At 35.0% G+C, this 21,743-nt stretch overlaps 1 protein-coding gene across 2 annotated transcripts in view; it reads left to right on the top strand.

Annotated features, from left to right (window-relative positions):
• DPYD (dihydropyrimidine dehydrogenase) overlaps positions 1–21,743 on the top strand; it is a 793,664-nt gene that overhangs the window by 415,557 nt on the left and 356,364 nt on the right. For both annotated transcript variants that reach the window (XM_045801716.2, XM_045801717.2), the window contains one exon: positions 2,567–2,782. In XM_045801716.2, coding sequence (XP_045657672.2) covers positions 2,567–2,782 — 216 coding nt within the window. The remainder of the gene's footprint in view (positions 1–2,566; positions 2,783–21,743) is intronic.

Here is a 21,743-nt window from a genome sequence, read left to right as displayed (position 1 = left end):
GGATGACTGGAAAAATAGTATTGTCTGAAGTTGAAAATCTGGATAACATATTCTTTAGAAGAGAATATGAGATAGAATTTGAAGCAGTTGAGTTTGAAGTAACAGCAAAATATCCATATCCAAAAGTCTTGAAGTCTCTTGGAAATCTGAGTTTGAAGGTTATGAATGGGATTTAGGAGGAATTAGCTTCATGGTGAGAGCTGAAATTTGAAATGCTTACGTTGTCTGAGGAAGGGTACAGAGGGGAACAGGCTTTTAAACTTCAGAAAAGGAAGCATACATTGGGCATGAGTAAATTATGAGGTGGGACAGACTGGGTTGCTGTAGCACCACACTGTGGTGAAAAGTCTCAAAGACAAAACAAAAACCCTGCATATGTGCAATATGAAAAACAACTGCCTATTACAAGTAAAGATTTTAGATTACATCATATATGCATACATATCAGTAGTATTTTTGTCAATAAAAAATGCCTATTTTATAAGACGCTATACTTCTCATTTGAAAGAGTTTTATGTGTCTGCTTATTTTTTGTTGTTTGCTTTGGTTTGTTTGTTTTATATTTTTGTTTTGAAGCTTAAGGAAAATCTTGGGAAGTTTGTCTACATCATTCCCTTTTTAGTATTAAGGCAGCAACTGTCTTAAGGATTTCAGGGCAATGCCTTATTTATTTTAAACTACATAAATTAAGACATGCAAGTTGAACTATGCATCTGTATCTGCCTCCGTGGGCTGTTGCCTGACGCCATATAGCTGTGATTATAATAAACAAGTTCATCTGTAAGATTGAGGAGATTCGATATTCCAGTGCAAAACCTTAAAAAGAGAAGAAAACTAGTAGTGTCATTCATCTAAATAAGAATATGGAATCATATGCATTTCTGCTACTAGCATCAGACACAAACTTGCCTGAAATTTCTAAGATTCCTCAGATATGAAAAGTACATTGAGATTTTTCCCAGTGTTGACCAGTCCATGGTGTCCAGAAAGTCTTCCTTAGTCTAACCTAAATTTGCCTGATGCAATTTAAACTATGATTACATAGCTGAGAAAATCACATCAAAGATATTTTTCCCCTCTTGTATCCCCTGTACAAATTCACATAGACACACCACACACACACATACACACACACACACACACACACACACAGATCAAATTAACATATTCCCTGTATTAAACATTATACCTTTTGTCTTTGCTAATCTTGTTAATAGTATTACAATTCCACATGAGGACAGGAGAAATTATATTCACAACAGGACTGACCGATATTCAGAAATGTACCTTGAAACCCAGAACATTCCTGGCAGAAGATGCCTGCCATAGTTGAAGCTTTGATGTGATCAGGCACCTCTTTGTAGATGCAGGAGACACATTAGTCTTTCAATTGACAAGTTTTATGCCTTTTTACATATTAAGTGAACTTTACTTTGCATTATAAATGGTGGAGGTCCAGAAATAATTTGTATGCAAGTCATGGCAATTTTTATCTACATAAGACACACTCCTGTAAAATTAAAGTTATGCTCAAACAACTTTTCCTTTGAGTGATGGTTCACAAGGGAAAGGAGTTCTTACTTTGGAATTAACTAGCCCTATCCATTCAGTTTGGCTTAGAAAATTCATCCTTTTTTTTATATTTGCCAGTATTATTTGTCTTTCAGAGATAAACAGAAAGAAAAGGAAGGAGGGGGAAAAGGAAAGAGACAGAGATACTTTATAAACCAAAGGCATGATGAGATCTTTAATAACCTCCCCAGTGAGGAAGAGACAACATTTAGCAAGTGCCTACACTCTTCTGTGTGCCGTGCACTTTGCATTAAGTGTTTTCAGAATGCAAGGTAACGTTATCACAGCGTTCCTTTAACGAAGGTAATTTTCCAGTTTTGAGAACCAGTTGAAGGTTTCCTGACATTAACTGTTTTGGTACCAGCTTGGGTTCTGAAAAAAGAAACTCTCCTCTTGCACATGAGTACAGTCCCCACTTTCCAAATTATTTGTCTTCCTGTGGCTTATGATCTGCTGCCTTTTCCAGTACCCCTGTGAGGTAGGAAATTAGGCAACCAGCATTCCTGCTGCTCTACTGAAAACGGTAGAGGAGAAAAAGACATGGACATATTAGGTGGCTTTCCTAAAATCTCATAAACAGAAGTGAGACTACTGGAAATTGAATTTAGGCCTCCTGACTTGCTGTTGCCCGTATCTCTGAGCACTAAAGACATTTCCACAAATTAAGTACAAAAAGGCTGGTTTATAGGACCAGGGAGATAAATTCTGAAATTTTTCCCTTTTGAATCTCTTTATGTTTTCAATAGAGTTTTTCGTTTATTTAATTGATTTTATTTCTGGTAATACTCTCTATAATGCCTTCTAAATCAGGAAAAGATGATATTATGTGAATTTGGTTCACTGCTGACTTTTTTTTTGCCAGTTTTCATCATTGTAAACAGACCAACGTAATCTATATTTATTCGAGTGCTGTGTTGGAGTGATTTTTGTAAAAGATTATATGGGAAGATCAGATCTGATGCAAGAACAATTATTGACTGTTTGTTTTTTGCAGTCACAATATGGAGCTTCGGTTTCTGCCAAGCCTGAACTGCCCCTCTTTTACACTCCCATTGATCTGGTGGACATTAGTGTGGAAATGGCTGGACTGAAGTTTATAAATCCTTTTGGTCTTGCTAGTGCAACTCCAGCTACCAGTACATCAATGATTCGAAGAGCTTTTGAAGCTGGATGGGGTTTTGCCCTGACCAAAACTTTCTCTCTTGATAAGGTAAGAAAATATTTTTGAAGTCATGTTTAAATGTCTATCATGTACTTTAATTAGAGCATAAATATTATAATGGTAAGATTTTCCTGACCAAGAAATAATAGTAACTCAACTCCTGGACAAGACCTATTAGTACAAGTTAGTTTTTATTTTCTTTCCGATCTTTCTGTCCCATGGAAGGGCGTGTGTTTCCCATTTTGTTTTTCTGGGAAGCATCAAAATATATGTATAATACAAAAGTGGCTATTTCATGTAATAATCACAAACTCATGAATTCTTATTTTGGCATTAATTATTTTGTCATTTCTGGATGTGTGTGAATGAGGACATATGCCTGAACTCAAAGTTAGACTATGTATTTGGTTTGGACGTAATCCTGGGACCCAGTTCATGTCAAAAAATATCACTCTGTGTACCTCATTTGTGCTGGTAATAAGATTCTTCTTGAAATTTTAAATACAGTCACTTTTTTCAAAGTACATATACCTGAATTTAATTTGGCATTATGACTTTATACTCACACCATAAGTGGACATACTTAGTAGAAAATAAAGTACATATTACGGTTGAGATTAATTCTTTGAAGTATGCAAAGCATATAAATTCATGTTTTTAAAGTAGTATGAATTATACAATAGAAGGTTGCATTCTTATATGGTTTTGAATTAGAAAAGCACAGCAGAATTTAACATTCTTAGATCCTTTATTGATAAAATGTTAAATGCTAAATCTATCAATGTATTTACTACTAACTGGTAGTTAGTAATAATTAATGTATAAGAATGTGTGAATCTAGTGACTGAGAAAAGTGTATCATTATTTAAATCAGCCTTATCCGTAGGCAAAGAGAATAATAGAGAACAAATATGCCCCATTAAGCACATTCTCTCCTTCTTTCTCCTCTTACTAGGATCAATAGCTGGCATTAGTATGGCTAAAACATTACAGCTGTCTTATTCTGACAGCTTTACAAGATGCTATGTTTAAGTGTGATGAAGAAAATCTAGAGAATCCTCAAAAGTTAGAAAAACCAGGGCATAAAAAATTTCATAAATGTTTTTTGGTTTAAATAACTAACGGGAGGTTCTTTTTCAAATAAATTGGCTGAATGTTTAGAAATACTTTGGTTAAGTAAAGTGTAAAAATAACCAGAACTTACTGGATTTAGCTTTAGAATATCATTAATCAATTGTTTACAGCTTTGTAGCATATTGATAGTATATTTGTCTTTGTTTCAATTCATCCTTTAAGAATAACTCAGAAGCTGTAATCAAATGTTTAATCCGTTGAGAAAAACTGAGTCTCTGATACCATTTAATGACTACATTAGTTACACTGTTTTAAAAATTTTATATGTAAACAGAAATAGTTGGCTAATCAGGTACAAGTGAAGAACTGTAGGGAAAAAAGTGTTTGCTTTGAATTTGCTGTTTGCTTGCAAAAAATTGAATTCTGATTAATCAGAGACATCTGTCTTTACTCTGTTGGTGACATGCATTGATTTGTGATGCTGTCTCTTTCAGTAACCTAGGAGCAGTTGCCTTTATTAGGATCACCAGCAGAAATAAATGTGGAAGCTAACTTCCTTCTAAACCTCCAATTTGAATTTAATCTATCAATTCACAAGTCTGTGATGCTGGTTCAAAGGGAGAGTAAGGAATAAATGCAAATTAAATTTGGCATATAAAACATAATGTTGGGGGCTTTAGGAAGCCCTCTGTTACTTGCTTTGATGGTGCGTAGAGCACAATAGTTGTACAAAGACTATTTTAAATGTATTTTTGCAGATTATAATGACATAAATAACGATGCCACCTTAGGCTTATATAATGCCATTTTCAAAAGCAATTGTTTCCCATACATGGTTTTGCAAAGTAGTCAGTTTGCTTCGTAGAGATCTAGGGTTTTTGTTTTGTTTTCTTATATTGTCCCTAATTAGTGATTAAACCTGTTGTGAATGTGAAATTGTCTTATGAGCGTCTGTGCTTTCTGACTGATGAAATGTTGTAGCATACAACTCAGTAGGTAGAAACACGTTTTCCCCACAGCCTCTTACTAAAGACATCTATTAAAATATTGTATGTACTATACATTTGTGTGACATTATAGCATACCAATTTAGATTAGCCTTATTATAATTTATTATGCCAATTCAAGAATCTACTTAAAATGTATTAAAATTCAGAATCTTGACATTTGAAATTTGGATGCTCTTAATATGACAAAGGTTATTCTATGAAGTTTTGTTATCATATGAAATATTAATATTTCAAGATACAGTTTTGATGAAGTACAATTTGCCGAGCCTGCATATGATAAAGAAATTAAATGCTTACCAAGGGAGTTCAGTAAAAATTAGAGCCCTGCCTGAACATCTGCTGGAAATTTTATTATCCTGTCCTACTGACAGGGTGGCTCCCTCGTTGTTTTTCTAGATTGGCAGCTGAATATTGCACTGATTTCTGCAGCAAATATGTTTAGGTGAACTTTGTTTCCCTTTTTTTTTTATTTTTTTGGGAGTTCGGAACATGCTTTTGATTTTCATCCTATACTTTTTTTTATACTCTTGACATTTGTAGATGCCAGATTGAGGTCTAATATGCTGTAGCAACGATAGACCATTGACTTACAGTGAAATGCCAGTTGATATCTCAGTAAACAGAAATATTATTATTCTTTACTGTGCAGTCTGTATAAAAGCTGTACGTGGTTTCTTTAGGGAGGCAAATGATCAGATTTTTAATGTCAAATATAAAAAGATCTGTGTTTGCTTTTGTGTTAAATAACATCAAAGATGGCTTTCATTAACTATGTTCTTCCTTCCCAAATCAGTCTTCCCTGGAATGTCCCAAAATATGGAGATTACCTTTCTTGAGATTCTGTTTATGTTTTATAAAGATGATATTTAAAATATCATCATAAAATGATATTGAAAATATAGTTAAAAATTATTTTTACATATATGTATATATTGCATTCATGTTTAGATAAAAAAAGGTGGGAGAGAAATCAATGTCAAGCTTAATTAAAGCTAAGCTATCATGACAAGCCAGGGAAATGCTCTGTTTAACTGGTAATATTAAAAATTATTTAGACTGCACATAAAAGAACCTCCTGACTTATGTCCACGTTATACTGATAGGAATAGATAAAAAGATTTTATTTTTGTGAATTATATCATAAATTTTGTTCTCTCGGGCATCTACATATTATATACTACAAATATGTAATTTGTAACTGCAAGTTGCATGTATCTTTATCACTACATAGATAGATAAACTCAGAAGTGTTTATTATTTTTCCAAATCAAATTCAAACGTAGGCAAAAATTCACTTCATTTTTAAGCTATGTAGTATAGATATTAGAACAAACTTGTGATTGATTTTTAGTGAGAAGATATCTTGAATGCATATATTTTGTTTTAATAAGTTGCATATATTTTGTTTTAATAAGTATCAGATGATTAGACAAACAGGTGCACATATAGTGAGTATTTCAACATAAAATACCAAAAACTAAAAACTGAGAAATATTTAAGGTTCTTCATTATTTCTTTGGAATCAAGTATTGATAGCAGCTTTTTCCATAAAATACAACCTTATACCACATAACCCAATGCTTAGTGTACAGGAAGAGTTTGATAAATGTTTCATAAGAATTCATTGGATAAATTAATCAATAAATGAATAAATGGATTTTTGGCAAAAGCATATTGAGTTTCTTTTTTTCGGTCATATGAACAGACAGTTAACACATAAAAAATTGACTGTTCTGAGTATTGATCTCAATCAAAGGAGAAAAGGCCAATTTAAAATTTTCATATCCCATGTTGCTTTCTGTAGTGCATCTATACATGTCTGAAAATGAAAATGTCAGTGGAGTTTTTAAATGCATGGGTAGTGTTTTAAGACTTGAGAGTCTTTAAAATATAAAGAATTTTTGAGAAAACAGAGTATGTAGTGCACAATTTTAGGAAGGGAAATAAAAATCATCTGGCCAACTATCTAAGCTTATGTGTCAATAGCTGTGACAGAATAAATGTAACTTGTTTTGGAGTGCTTTTAGTAACAAGAAATATGCTAGATCTTTAAGGCAATGCAGCCTGTTGTAAGTATGGAAAACCCTATTTTAGGAATATCTTCTTTAATTGACCCCAGATTGGCCTTTCTCAAAAGTTCCATCCATGTTTTATAGTTCTGCCCTCAGAGACACCATGGAATAAATTAGTCTAATGAATTGTTGATTTTTATATGGTGTTTTGGGTCCCCCCCCCTTCCCCCGAGTAAATAAATACCCTAGAGAAAGGCTAACAAGTATGGAGAGGCAGTAACATCTAGGGAAAACAACTTTGGCCTGGCCAGTCTGTCCAAAGCTGCTTCTAAATCACTACGTTGCATAAGTTGTTCTATATTTTACATTGTTGTTGTTAGAATTATCATTACTGATAATTTGTGACCATTTATTGAGTGCTTAGAAAGTACAGACATTGGCAAATGTTTTTTCAAAAGTTATTCTTTGAATCTTCATGATATCCCTATAAGATAGTATTTTTTAAGTTTTTTTTCATATGATATAATAGAGTGAGAAAGTTAAACCAATTGCCCAGGACTTAGAATAATAATTGTTTATTTGCTCACAATCATGTACATTGGCAATTTGGCTGAGCTCATGTGGGCAGTTCTGCTTCACAAGGTGTCACTTGGGCTCATTCATGCATTTTCAGTCAGTTGGAGGGATGCCCAGGGAATGGCAAGATAGCCTTATTCATACATATGGACCCTCACCTGGATTCCTGTAATTGCTGAGATGGCTGAGCCCCTCTCTCCATCTCTTTATTATCTCAGTTGTCTTGTGGGAGGCAAGAGGATGTTCCTTGAGTAGGACCCCATTCTGCTCCCTGGTAATAGTCCCCTAATCCATTGCTCCTACCTGCTATTGGCTCTGTCCTCTGGGCTCTTATTCTATCCTCTGAGCTGTGTTCTGGTTTTTTGTTTTTTTGTTTTTTTTTAAGAAATGGCCATTAATGGCCATTCTTGGTAGTTGAGTAACTTTTTCAACCTATTTCTTGCCATAGAAAGTTGAGAACCTCTATCCTCTCTATTTCAATTGCCCCTTTTAGTCCTAGTTCTTAGTTATGTCATCAGAAAACTTTCTTAAAAACTTTTTGACTCTATTAAGGGTTGACTACATGCCCTAAAGCCACATTCATAATTCTTTTTGAGACAGACCTTTCTCCATTTTGGATATGTCTTCCTGCTGTGGCACAATGTCTTTAAGATTCTTAGAATCAATATTGTCTACCTGAGAGAATCTACCAGGAAATGCTCTAAATCTTTCTAAAATCTTAACAAAGGATCACATAGCAACACTCTTGATGTGATCTTTACCCTAAGGTCATTTCTTACTTTGAAAATCTTTTCCTCCCAGGGTAGAAAAAATACTAAGAATGGTTTTATTTTCTAACACAGCAAGGCCTGGGCCCTTTTGCTTTCCTCTAAGTTTGCTTAGCAAATTAAATATATCCTTTTTTGGCTATTTTCTCTCTTACAGTACCTTATTATTCTTGAGTAGAAACATTCAACTGACACTTTCAGTGTTTGGTCTAGATATTTCTTTTAGTCAGATCCACACATACATTATGTACATTTTCTATCTTCTGAATTATCACCAGAGATATTCTTGCCAATTGTTCTGTCACTACATAATACAGGCCACCCTTTTCCCAGTCTCCAATAACAATTTTCACACTGCATTTCAAGCCACCACTAACAGTTTGTTCACCATTTTTCCAGCCTTTACTAACAGCCTACTCTTGATTTTCCAAGAGAGGTCTCTGCCCCCCTCTCATTTCGAAAGCCAATGCCACATGTTTTAGATTCTGTTATGTTAGCAAACATAACCAATTTCTGTATTACTTATCTCTTGCTGCATATCAAAGCACAATTTAGTAGCTTAAAACAACAAGTAATCTGCTCTTGGTTCTATAGTTTGGCAATCTGGTCAGGGCGCAGCTGGGTGGGCTTGACTTTGCCCCATGTGACATTAGTTGTTCTCACTCATGCATTTGCAGTTAGTTGACAGACTTGGTGGCTGCTGGTCCTTGATGGCTTTATTCACGTGCTTGGGACCTCAGCTGGCATAACTGGGCCTGAATCTCCATATGGTCTCATCTTCAAAGAAACTGCACGGAGCTTGTTCACAAAGTGGCTGTATTCTAAAAAAGTAAGAGTGGAAATAATGAGTCTGAGGCTCAGAAGTTGTACAATATAATTTCCACCCTCATTCTGTTGGTTAGAGCAAGTCACAAGGCCAGACCAGGATTTGGGAGGATGGAAATAGCTCCTCTTATCAAAGGCTGACATCCATGGCACCAGGATTGAACCAAGGTCTGTTTGATACAAATCCAGATGCTTTCCTCTATAGCATATTTTCTAACTTACCCTCTCTGTGTCTTGTTATTCTGTGTCTAAATTGAAGGCAGTTTGACTCCATCAGTGTTTGCCAGAGACCTGGATTTCAGCAGAGCAGGTGCACTGAGGGCCTTCTATCCCCTACCTCAAGCAGAGCAACACTATGATTTTATTTCTATTCTGGTTTTATATATAGTGTCATGGAGAGAGACTTTTGATTTAAAACCTTCTGGGAGTGATGAATCACTAAATCCTACACCTGAAACTAATATCACTGTACGTTAACTAACTAGAATTTAATAAAAACTTGAAAAAGAAAAAAATCATAAAATCTTATGGGAATCCACTGTCCATCCATTGTCAAATGCCAGTCTCTTTCTGTGCCAATTTTCTTTAGCCACCTTTTCTACTTCTCCAACATGGCAGGGACCTCCCTCTGTTAGGCCGTTTTGCTAGTGTTTGCTCTGTCTGGAATGGCTCTGCCCTCGGATCTTATACATATAGCTCTTGCTTCTCATTCAGTTCTCAGGTCAAAAATCACCTCATCAGAGAAGTTTGGGCCGACCAGTCAAAACTCAGTCTTCCTGTGCCACATTTCCCTGGTCGTTTCTGTATTTTGTTTTCCTTTGCTGCTCTTACCACCATATGAAATTACCATGCTCTCGATCACGTATTTGTTTACTTGTTTATCTTTCTGTTTTGGCCATTTGAAGTAAGGTTTATAAGAGGGATGTTGTCTTTCTTGCTCTTACTACTGTATGCCCAATGCCAAGAACTATGTCTGGCAGATAGGAAGGATGCAATACATACTTGTTAGATGAATGAATAATTATAGGATTCTAATTTGAACCACAATTCCACATGACAGCTCTTCAGTTACTTGGAGACAGCTCTCATGTCCTATCAACAAGCCTTTTCTTTTTCCTTTCTAAATAGTCCTGTTTTCTTTTCTATAATAAGGTTTGCAGACTTTTTACCATGTAGGTTGTCTGTTCTCCCATGTGGATTTCAAGAAACTTGTTTCGATCCACATTATCTTAATTGAGAGGAAGTTGCCTACATTTGCACAAATTGCTAGCACCTATCAACCAGACAGGAATTCAGGAATAACATTGTCAGGACTATAAATGCTAAAAATAATATTTGGAGCGGTTAAGAAAAATTTCACAAATATGTAATAATATTTTAGAGCTCAGATAATTCTCTTTGGATTACAATACAAAAGACTACAATTTAGGGGCACCTGGGTGGCTCAGTCATTAAGCGTCTGCCTTCGGCTCAGGGCGTGATCCCAAGGTCCTGGGATCGAGCCCCACATTGGGCTCCCTGCTCTGCTGGGAGCCTGATTCTTCCTCTCCCTCTGCCCCTGCTTGTGTTCCCTCTCTCACTGGCTGTCTCTCTCTCTATCAAATAAATAAATAAAATCTTTAAAAAAAATAGACTACAGTTTACTCTTGTAACTCATTTTAAAAGGCCTTATTAGAAATAATGATCTGAATCTTTTTAAACATTAAGTCAAACTGATTTATTTTATCGTTATTGAGTTTCTACATTACATTATCGTGAAAGTCTATGAAACAATAAATGAACAACTGTCCAGTGCATTATTTTCCCTGTTATAGTTCTAGCTTCAAATTTGGTGCATAATTAATTTCTGTTTATCCTGCAGTATTGTTCTCATGGTATATACTTATGCATTAACAGAGGAGTTATAATTATTTAAACAAATTCAATGCAAACTTCTCATCTGGGAGACTCTTAACATTCTAAAACCATAAGTGATTTCCATGTACTAATAGTTTGACTTTCACCTGGTTAGGCTCTTCAATTGTTGTTTAGATTTATTATATTGAAATTACTAAAATTGACTTATCCTCAAATTATAAAGAACGGGTTTATTAAAAGGCTACAGTTCACATGTAATAGTCCTGTGGGAGATTTCATCCAAATGCTCACTTCAAGACTGTTTAGCAAGCTTTTCTATGAAGCAACCCTGATCTCATCAATAGCAAAAGAACATGTGTATCCCTGGATGCCCATTTGTGTGTACACTTGCAATATGGAAACTAAATCTTGCAAGTTAGAATCTAATAAAAAATATTGCACATCTTTCCCCAAAGTTCTACACTAATCATTGTTTTCAACCATGCAATGTATGCCAGACTTTGTTTGTTCAATAGAAAATATAGATTATGATGTTTCCAAATACAGGCTAATGCATGTACTTCTAATATTAACTATAAATCCTTTAATTGTAGCCAAAGTAATATTTTTAACAAGGTACATTATTAAAGTTATTTAAATTGCTCCCAATCTTTTTTACCTTTTATTTCACAATTGTGCTAGTTGACTATGAAGCAGACCAGTCAATTTTTCAATATAATTACGTCTTCACCTCTTTTCAATTCCAGGCTGTGATTTCACACTTGTTAATTAGTTAATCATTTTGGTAGAGTGGACAAGGTGAGACTCAAATAGACTTTTTAATAATATAAATTGATGTGCACAATTTTGATTTGGGTTAGCAAGTAGAGGAACCTAACCTGTATTGGAAAATACTTTCCAACTTTGGGGTTTTATTTGTTTTGTTTTGTTTTAAATTAACTCATGTCAAGGTTAATGGAAAATCCTCGTAATTATGGCCAATGGAAATTTTCGTAAAGTACAGTCCTGCTGATTGAGAAACTGATTTTACTCTTTTCCTGTCTCACATAATTCTTTGCAGATTTTTAATTTAACTGTCAAAAATATCCATATTCTGGCTATGTTTGGATGATTCAGCCTTGGTTGAAATTAACATGGCTTGAATTCCATAATACACTCCTTGCCTTTGTATTTTCTTCATTGATTTTTAATAAGATTCTAGTCATCACTACATAGGTATATTCTTTATCCTTCATTGAAACACTTTAAATAGAAAACCCAGTGATGACCTCACTGTCAAGTTTTTATTAAAGACGTACCTCCATTGACCATTTTGTTGTAAGACTTACTCAGTTTTAAATTGCAGTGCTCTCTGTGCTCCTTTCTCTTACATGACTTGCAATTGGCTTCATATTCAATCACCTCTGTTTCTGAAGTGAGATGTCATTGGATGCTTAAGGAAATGACTGCTTTTTTAGAGAAATATTCAGCCAAACTTCCTTTTCATACACCACTTACCTTTACTTACTGGACTTCTCCATCTGCTTCTTTCACTTCAGCTAAGTCCACTGCTCTTTTTATTCTGCTCTGTTTACTCACTTGTAAGTTTTTCCATGATAGCCCACATGTTTGGAACAATTTATCATTCCTCTTCTGCCAGTTCACCCTCAAAGTTAAAATTTATCTAAAAGTATCATCAAGTAAAGTGTCATTTTTAGGTATATGGTCTAGCTTAGGTGTATCCTGAGAGCTTTTGCTAATGTCCTTTATATGCCCTCTTTTTGATCTCATTCACTCAACAAACATTTGTTGGGTGCTGATCATTCATAGTGTGTGTGTGTGTGTGTGTGTGTGTGTGTGTAAATGGTCTTTGCTCTAGAAAACTTAAACTCTAGGTCAGTGTATACACCAAAAGACTGTGTGTTGACGTAAGGCAACAGAGATTCTTAGACAAAAAATTTTACTTAATTAGCAGTATTTTCCTCTTTTTTTTTTTTTTTTGCATCTCTAAGAGGTAATTTTTTATTAAAACTCTGTATTGGATATGCACAGTGAGGGCGAAAGCAACCTCAGTATACAATTCCATACTTCGGTTATAACTTACAAGATGTATTGGAAAAATGTAGAAGGCAGACAATATGATATACCTGATAAAAGTTATAGGGACTATTTGGAAAAGAAGAAGAAATCAAGTTATCACTACTACTAAGGTGATCCTCGCATGGTTTTAGACAGTTCATCAGAATCATAAAATTGTATCTTTCGTCCAGTCTGTCCTGTTGCTTGTGTTTCCTCCAATTGTTAAAAAGAAAAAAGACTTTACATTTGAGCTTCATCTTTATTCTTGGCAGAAAGGCTAGCACATGGACATTCATGGTCATGAGAGTGCCATGCATATTTAAGATTCAGCAGCTAAGTCTTAAGTAAGATTCAGCATATGTATCACAAGGTGGTGTAAGTAGCTGGAGAGACTATGGGAAAGGCCTGTTAGGCTAGGAATTTAAATGTGATTGTATAGACAACAGGGAACCTGAAGAGGTTTTAAGCAGAGGAATATTTAATTCAATTTGGAATTTGCTTCCAATCATAATGTAACTCCCATTCACCATTTTTAGTAATAACTTCTACTTTTTCTCACACAGTTTCTCTTTTCTGATTAAACCAGTCTAATCACTGGGCTTATAATGTTTGTGTCATCTACACTTTAATTTTACCATTTTTCCTCCTTAAGATAATTTCTTTTCCTACTCAAATATTAAAAGGCCATTGATTATCCAATGGTTGTTGACCAGTGGTTATCTTCTGCTCAGTCTCTGAGCTTTTATAAAATTTTGTTCAGTTGACGTAAGATAGAATGAATTCTTTATGTGTTTGTTTCTTTTTTTCCTTCTTGAATGTAAGCCCCTGGAAAGCAGGTCCTGTGACTTTGCAAATGAGGGAACTGGAAAGTACATGTTGATTGACTCTTTCCCTAGTCTAATCAGTAAGACAGATGTGTTTTGGGATGTCATGCATTGTTTAGCACTATTGTGAATATTAAACTGGCAAATATCACTATTTCATAATGAACGATTTCACTTTTTTGGATAAACATAATTTTGTACAGCTATATAATATTCTTCTTTAGGAGACATATTTTTAGGCTCTTTTTTTCTTGGGTGCTATCATGGGTTCTTCAGAAATTGCTCCCACCATTAGGGAACTCTCCCCTATGGCTCTTTTGAGTCTTTGGTTATAACTTACTCCCTACACAACTCCTAGGAGTCCTTGAGTTATTTACCTTTTTTCTGCTGAGACCTCTTTGCTTTTTCAGGGATCCCTACTGAATAGACCTTAGAGTGACCTCACATTAATTTATTTTATATGGGTCCCTTAACTGGTCCACAGGAAAACTTTACATTTGCTTTGCCCTGACAAATCCTAGGAATGCAGGCTTGTCAAGGTATAGTTGCATCTCTTTTAACTCATTTTTCAGAAGCAGACAACCCATGCTTTACCATTTAGATGTTCAAACACTGCTGTATACTACACCCTCTCCCTCCAAAAGGAAAAAGAAATTTCAGGGAACACATATTGAGTATTCTCAGGGTCTCTTTTAACCCTTGTCTTGGGGCTTGGGGATAGCAGGGAGACTCAAAACACACAATTAGTATGATCCAAATACATCATCTTAAAATCTCCGGCATCCCCAACTTTTGTACCCTTATTGAGGTAGAAGGGTATAAGAGCTCTCTAAGCAGGTATTTGTCATGTACTTGAACACTTCTTAAAGGGAAGCATTTATTTTTGTAATTTATTTCAATTCTTCTTAAGATCTCAGCCAAAATCCACATTTTGATTATATGTATTTGATAATATCTGTTATATTACTAACATCTGTCAAACTTTAATTATTGACATTAATTACATGACAGCCCATTCTAAAAATTTCTTAAATTTTATAAAATTTCTCTCATACTGAGATTTTTTTTCTAGATTTTGTAGGTGGCATTTAATTGATCACCAAAGTGCCATTTAACATGACATCAGAATTGTTTTAGTCCAGGTCTTCCACTAACCAGTTGCTAAGACAGATTAAACGTGTAAGAATTTTATTAGGTGAAATACACGTGAAAGAAAAATATGGAGGAAAGTGGAGAAAGCTGGGGGGAGTCATAAGACATCAATATAAGTCTGGCCCCAGGTGAAGGAGAGAGGAAGACAGGTGGAGGGGAAGCTTCCTAGCATGGCTTACATCTAAGTAAGCTTCAGAGAAGTCTTTGAGAAGTCCTCAGGTCTCAGGAATGAGCCTGCCTTAGTCTCTCTGTCCTGTTCAGTCATTGGCTGAGTCGTGGGAAGGCAGGACAATGCAGGGATGGATCTCACAGCAGAAGAGCTGGGGCCCTTGCTCAGTTACATTCCCTGAGTTCTGTGAGGTTGCCACAAGGATACTTGGCTTTTCTGCCATAGCCAGCATAAGGTAGGCAGCCACTTAGTGTATGGTTTTTCAGAGGGTGAATAAACAAGCATTGTATTATAGTTCGAAATCTTCTCCTGATCAATATGAGGAGAAATGTTATGGCACCAAAGGTAAAATGAATTTACACAAAGAAAAGTATGTATTAAAAGAGAAAGATGAGATTGCATGCAGAAGGCTGGAGGGCTTATTTACCCTAAATTTTCAGTCGTGGTTTTCACAGCAAATCACAGTAGTTATTATTCAAGTATTACAACCGTTTCCCTTTATTTGGAAGAAAGTGTCGAGGGTCATCTCTTTCCTAAGTAATGTGACTGTCAATAAATTACTTAACTTCTTCAAACCACAGCATGCTCACTAATAATGTAAGACAATACCCCCTTTCCCTTTCTTACAGTATTTTAGCAATACTCAGTTGGAATCTTTAAAAAATAAAAGATGTAAAAATGATTTGTAACATGTAAAATACCATATCAGTAGAAGTTATTGTTACCACAATCTGTGTACCAAATTTAAACATTAGTAGTTCTGTAATCATTTATTAAAGCATATAAAATCTTGTAATTTTGCCCCTCTCATTTAAGGACTCCTCTTCACCAGTACCACCCACATCCAAGTCCCTATCATTTCTCAGTGAATACCCTTCCAGCCTGTTACAAGAGCCTCCCTGCTTGCACTCTGGTCTGATCCTACATTGCAGCCTCCAGACCATGCCTTGGTGGTCTCTTACAACATAAATCATATCATGTCCCTCTTTGGATTAAAATATTCTAGCAGATTCCCATAGCCCTTCAAGTAAGATCCAAAATCCTGTACAATCACTTTATCATCTGGCTCCTGTCTGTCTCTCAGACCTCATCTCATTCTACTTCACTTTGTACCAATTAAGCTAGAGCCATGATGGCCTTTTCTAGGTTGCTCCAGTAAGTCAACCCCATTCTTACCTTCACTAACTGTTCTCCTTGCCTGGAAATTTCAGACCCTTATATTCAAAAACAAAAATAGAGAAAATTATTGGTAATGGAAACATGTAAATAATATAGGAATAATTCTTTTGTAACAAGTAGTTTGTAACAACAAATTTTGCAGTTTATCAGCTATCAGGAAATGTAGATGCCAACTAACCAATTAAACCACGAAGGGAGGGTTGCCTATTCTTCCTTTTTTGTTCCTTTCCATTAAGAGGAGATTTTATGACTTTTAAATCATTCAATGAGATTCATCTTCTTTAATATTTCTGGAAAGAAAAAAGGTAAAGCATTGTTCTTGCTTATAGCTGTTGGGATCTCATTAGTTACCAATCATAAAATCTTCATAAAATGGGAAGTAGTTTATAGGGGTCAGAAATTTCACTGCAAAGAGCAATGGATGTTATGTGACATACACATGGGATCAGAGAAAAGTGTTTTTAAAAATGCTTTTCCATGCAAAATTAATAAGTGTTAATGTAAATGTTAAAACGCCAAGTTGTGCTTCCCGGTGTCCAGACCTCTTCATAGTTCATTGAAAGAAAATGAGAAAATGCTGCCCAACCCTAGAACACCTTCCATCAGTGTAGGTGGGATTTATGTGTGTACCTGCTATTAACATTAATGGTATTTAATTGAATAGGGCTGATATACACATATCAGAGAATTCACTCAAATTATTATAGGCATAGCCAGTCATGGAACATAATTCATAGTTCGTGCAACTGAAAGTGTTTTACATTAAAACATGAAATAAAACTATGAGAAGTTGACTTTATTGCCATTTTTGGAGTGGGTATGTAAAATACCTTTAATATTGGACTTCCAGTATTAAATAAAAGACAAGTTTATAAAGAGTTCAATAATTGGACAGGCTACATATTGATTTTTTCCTTTGTTATATGATATTACGCACTTTTCCAACCAGAGCCATGTCGTATGGGGTTGAAGAGTGCTAGAAACATGGTCGCTGTTGTGTATTGGAATGTGGAGAGACGGAAAGGCTGTCACAGCAGTCAATAAGATCTGAGAGGTGTTGACTAATTGCCTGCTAATTACACAGTAAATTGTCTAATTAAGCTGATGGTTAATTAGGGTACGCTTGCACAGCAGTCTTGTGGAATTTGTGTCTGATGTCTGGGAAGCAGCTTGTGTAATTGGCAAACTGGTAAGGACTGGCAGAGAACATGACTGGAAAGCTCACTGCCAGTGGGTGACAGAATAAGGATTTAGTGGAAACAAAAGGGTTGTCATTTTTATACCGAAGGTTTTGTTTCAGTTCTGCAGCTATTCTGCAGTGAGCAATTGACAAATACATCTGAAGCCTAAATAGCGTGAGTAAAGGAAGGCTTAAAATGTGCTTCAACATGTAAAATATGCTGCTTGCTTGCCATGTATCAGCTCTGATACACTATATCACATTATATTACTATACACATTGCATTTTTGCAGTTCCTCTTTTTAACATATGTTATTTGCTGTTCATGTGCAAAAAAAATTATGGAAATCCCTTGCATCTAAGGGAAAAGGTTGCCTCTTTTATGAAAAGGTGAAAAGATGACAAATATGACTGATTAAAAGACATCTGAAATAAGAACTTGGAGTTCATTATTTAATTTATAATTTATGCATCACCGTGAACCATAAAATATTAGATATAATACAGGTACGTTTGGATAATTCTTCAAAGAAATAAGACATTTCATTCATTCATTCATGCATTCATTCTTTCATTCATTTTTGAGAGAGTGAGAGAGAGAGTACGAGCGCCGGGTGGGGACGGGCAGAAGGGGAAGGAGAGAGAGAATCTTAAACAGGCTCCATGCCCAGTGTGGAGCCCAATGCGGGCTGTCTCATGACGATGAGATCATGACCTGAACAAAAATCAAGAGTCGGAGGCTTAACCAACTAAGCCACTCAGGCACCCCAGGACATTTTATTTTTAATGAGAAAATTTCAGTTTTGTCATTTGTATGATTTTACCGTGCAACTAGCTTTTGATTATAATTTAGTAAAATAAACAGAATATTTCAATATCTTATTAAATGTTTTTCATTTCTGAATGGATATGAATTACCTGCAAAATATGAGTGCCTTTAAAACTAAGAGCTCCAGGGGTTTGTTGTTGCTGCGATTGTTGTTCTTTATAGCTGAGGAAGTTTAACTTTCTGTTTCAAAAAGTTATCTATGATTAAAATACAGAAAATTCTCTTTGTAAGTAAACTAATCCATTGAAGAATACAGGCTTTTTATAAATGAATTTAGGTACACATACATGCCCCCTCTTTATAAGGGACCAGATACAAATGATGACTTCTATTACCATTTACCACCCAGATTCCAACATTTTTGTGGATTACAGATTGCAGTTGAAACAAAAGGTCACAGGTGCACAATCTATCTTGGATTTGTACTTTTGTGTTAATAAAGCAAGAGAAAATTCTAAACATTTCAATGCTTGATATCTAAATTATAAGGCCTTAATGAAATTATGATATCAACATTTTTCTCTGCTTTCTTCGCAAATAAAATATATGTCTGCCTGTGATTGGAAGGATATGTATATATTTTTTCTCACTGTTTTCCATGGAGAATGTGAAGTTCTGTATCTACTATGTTTTTAAATAGAAAGAAATACATACTATGTGCTCTCTAAAATGTTTTTGAATTAGCATTAACCTTGGAGATATATGCATGATAAATGAAAATATTTACTATTTTAGAAGGAAAGGTGTTTTTCAACCTGTTTTAAAGAAATACTTTAAGATATTAAATCACAGATATAAAAAAGATGTAAAACAAAAGCATTCTTTATTTCAAGAGTAAAGAAAAATCATATTCATTCTGTGTGGAGTCTTAGGTTACAAAGTCCTTATAAAGAAATTATGCAAGATAGAAGAAAAGTGAATTTACCAGAGGGAATACAAGGCTAAACATTGAAATTGCTTATTTAAAGATATATCTCCTGAGGGAGAAAAATCAGATGGCAGCCAGTGTTGCAACTTCAACCATTCTATATTTTGATCTACTCAGTTTTTCATTTTATTCCTCAGAGAGATAATATAAACAGTTTATTTATTATAAGTGATAAAAGTTTACATAAAAAGAAATCAAGTAGATCTATCATTGTAATTGAAGTTTTAATTACAAGACACAATCTTCAAGAAAAATTCCTCCTTTATGTATACATATAAATTTCAATTTTTTTCTATTAAGTCAAAATCTAAATGGTTTCCATTAATATCCAGCTATCAAAAGAATATGTTCTATATGTCATGAGATCATATAGTCATCTGTTAAGAACTTCTTATAATACTCTAAATTGGCACATATGTATTTATTTACATTTATATATACATGAATACCTAACATACATGTGTGTATGTGTGTTATATAATCACAATTTCTTTTTCAATTCTTTAGAAAATTTTATCCCTGGGGCACCTGGGTGGCGCAGTCGTTAAGTGTCTGCCTTCGGCTCAGGGCGTTATCCCAACGTTCTGGGATTGAGCCCCACATCAGGCTCCTCTGCTGGGAGCCTACTTCTTCCTCTCCCACTCCCCCTGCTTGTGTTCCTTCTCTCGCTGGCTGTCTCTGTCAAATAAATAAAATCTTTAAAAAAAAAAAAAAATTTTATCCCTACAATTTAAAAAATGCAGAGTAAAGAAATAACAATATTTAACAACCTTAGCCATCAACCTCGTTCTAAATATCTTTTGTTTTCTTTTATAGTTTACATTTCATAAAACTTACTCTTTTAAAATATGTAACTTTCACCATTATCTAACTAATTTCAGAGTATTTCCATCACTTCTGAAAATAAACCCATACCTGTTAGCAGTCACTCCCCATTCTCCACAACCCTTAGCCCCGGGAGACCACTAATGCACATACTATCTCCATGGAATTGCCTATTTTGGACATCTTGTATAAATGCAATCATGCAGTATGTGACCTTTTGTATCTGGTCGCTTTTACTTAGCATAATGTTTTCAGAGATCTTCCATGTTGTATCATGTATCAAAACTTCATTCCGTTTTTGTGGATAAACTACATTTTGTCTATCTATTCATTGGTTCATGAATATTTGGGTTGTTTTCCTACTTATTGCGCATTATAAGTAGTATTTTCTTGACCATTCATTTATAAGTTTTTGAGTGGATGTATGTATCCAGTTCTCTTTCAGATATACCTAGGAGCAGAATTACTGGGTGATGTGGTAACTATATGTTTAACTTTTTGATGAACTGCCCAACTGTTCTCCAAAATGGCTGCACCAGTTTACTTTCCACTAGAAATGTATGAGGTCTCTAATTTCTTCACATACTCACCAGCATTGCTTTTTCTATTATAGCCATCAGAATGAGTGTGAAGTTGTTTCTCAGTGTAATATTAACTCCTACTATAAGTGATAACTAAAATAGTAAAAGTATGAAGGCCTAGTAATTGCCTTAATATTCTTAATAGCATATCACCATTATAACAACAAGTCAGTAGAACTAACAGTTAAAGTAGCTGCCATTTTGCATACTTCTCTCTTATTCCAGAAAGTATGGTCATCAGGAAAGGCTGACCCACTTCCATTGAAAGCATGACATAAGAACACGTCTGAAAATTGACTTTGGAGTATGGGGGTATTAGGCAACCTCTGAAGAACAGCCAGTTTATTTGGGTTCCTGGCTTTTGAGAGAAAATGTTACAGGGTGGCGTAAATTCAAAGAATAGTATCTTGCTTTTTGGTCATTTATATAGTTCAAGGATATGAATAAATGTTCCAAGCTAAATTTTGAGCATAACATAGTGAATTAAAGCCTAGGAGAAACAGTTGATATGCTCTAGATAGCAAGGATAAGGACTATTACTCTAGGAGTCTGAGTCGGATGTTCTTCCCTATTCTCTGCTGCCCTGCTTGGTGGTTTTATCATTCTAGATCCAAATGCACAGATTCTGAGACTTAAAAAAAAGATTTACCTTAGCTCTTGCTCTGGTCTAAGAGTTCCCATAGACAGATGAGGAGAATTAGTCTTAACTAACAACTTTGTTCAAGTTCATATAGATGGTGATTGGACACTCTCCTACCATGTACTTGGTACTCATCACTATATTTTTATAGTTTTTTTTATAGTCACTGTAGTTCTCTGTTCATTTTTATGGTTCATGTATTATAGAACTATGACTCTGTCCTTGCTGTCAGAGAACTTGAAGTCTTGTGGTAAAACGTACCAGCAGCCAATTCACATACTTTGTAAAACACGTTAGAGAGGAAGAAATGTGAGCTGTAAAAATCCAGAGGAGGCACCAAACCAAGCTGGAGGCAAGGGGTGTCACTGGAAAATAGATGAGTCTAAGAGTAGTCCTGAATAGTGCCTGTGGGAAGAAGAGAGACATGGTACAACTGAGTAGCATGTGCAAAGTTAAGCAGAGAGGGAAAGCCCAGTAGAAGTGGGAGTTTAGCTTCACTAGAAGGATGATGTAATGACAAGAA

Source organism: Ursus americanus, chromosome 12 (genome assembly GCF_024610735.1).
Source record: "Ursus americanus isolate L20-20 chromosome 12, mUrsAme1.1.p, whole genome shotgun sequence".
Classification (NCBI taxonomy): Eukaryota; Metazoa; Chordata; class Mammalia; order Carnivora; family Ursidae; genus Ursus; species Ursus americanus.
This window is presented reverse-complemented; position numbering and strand designations above follow the sequence as displayed.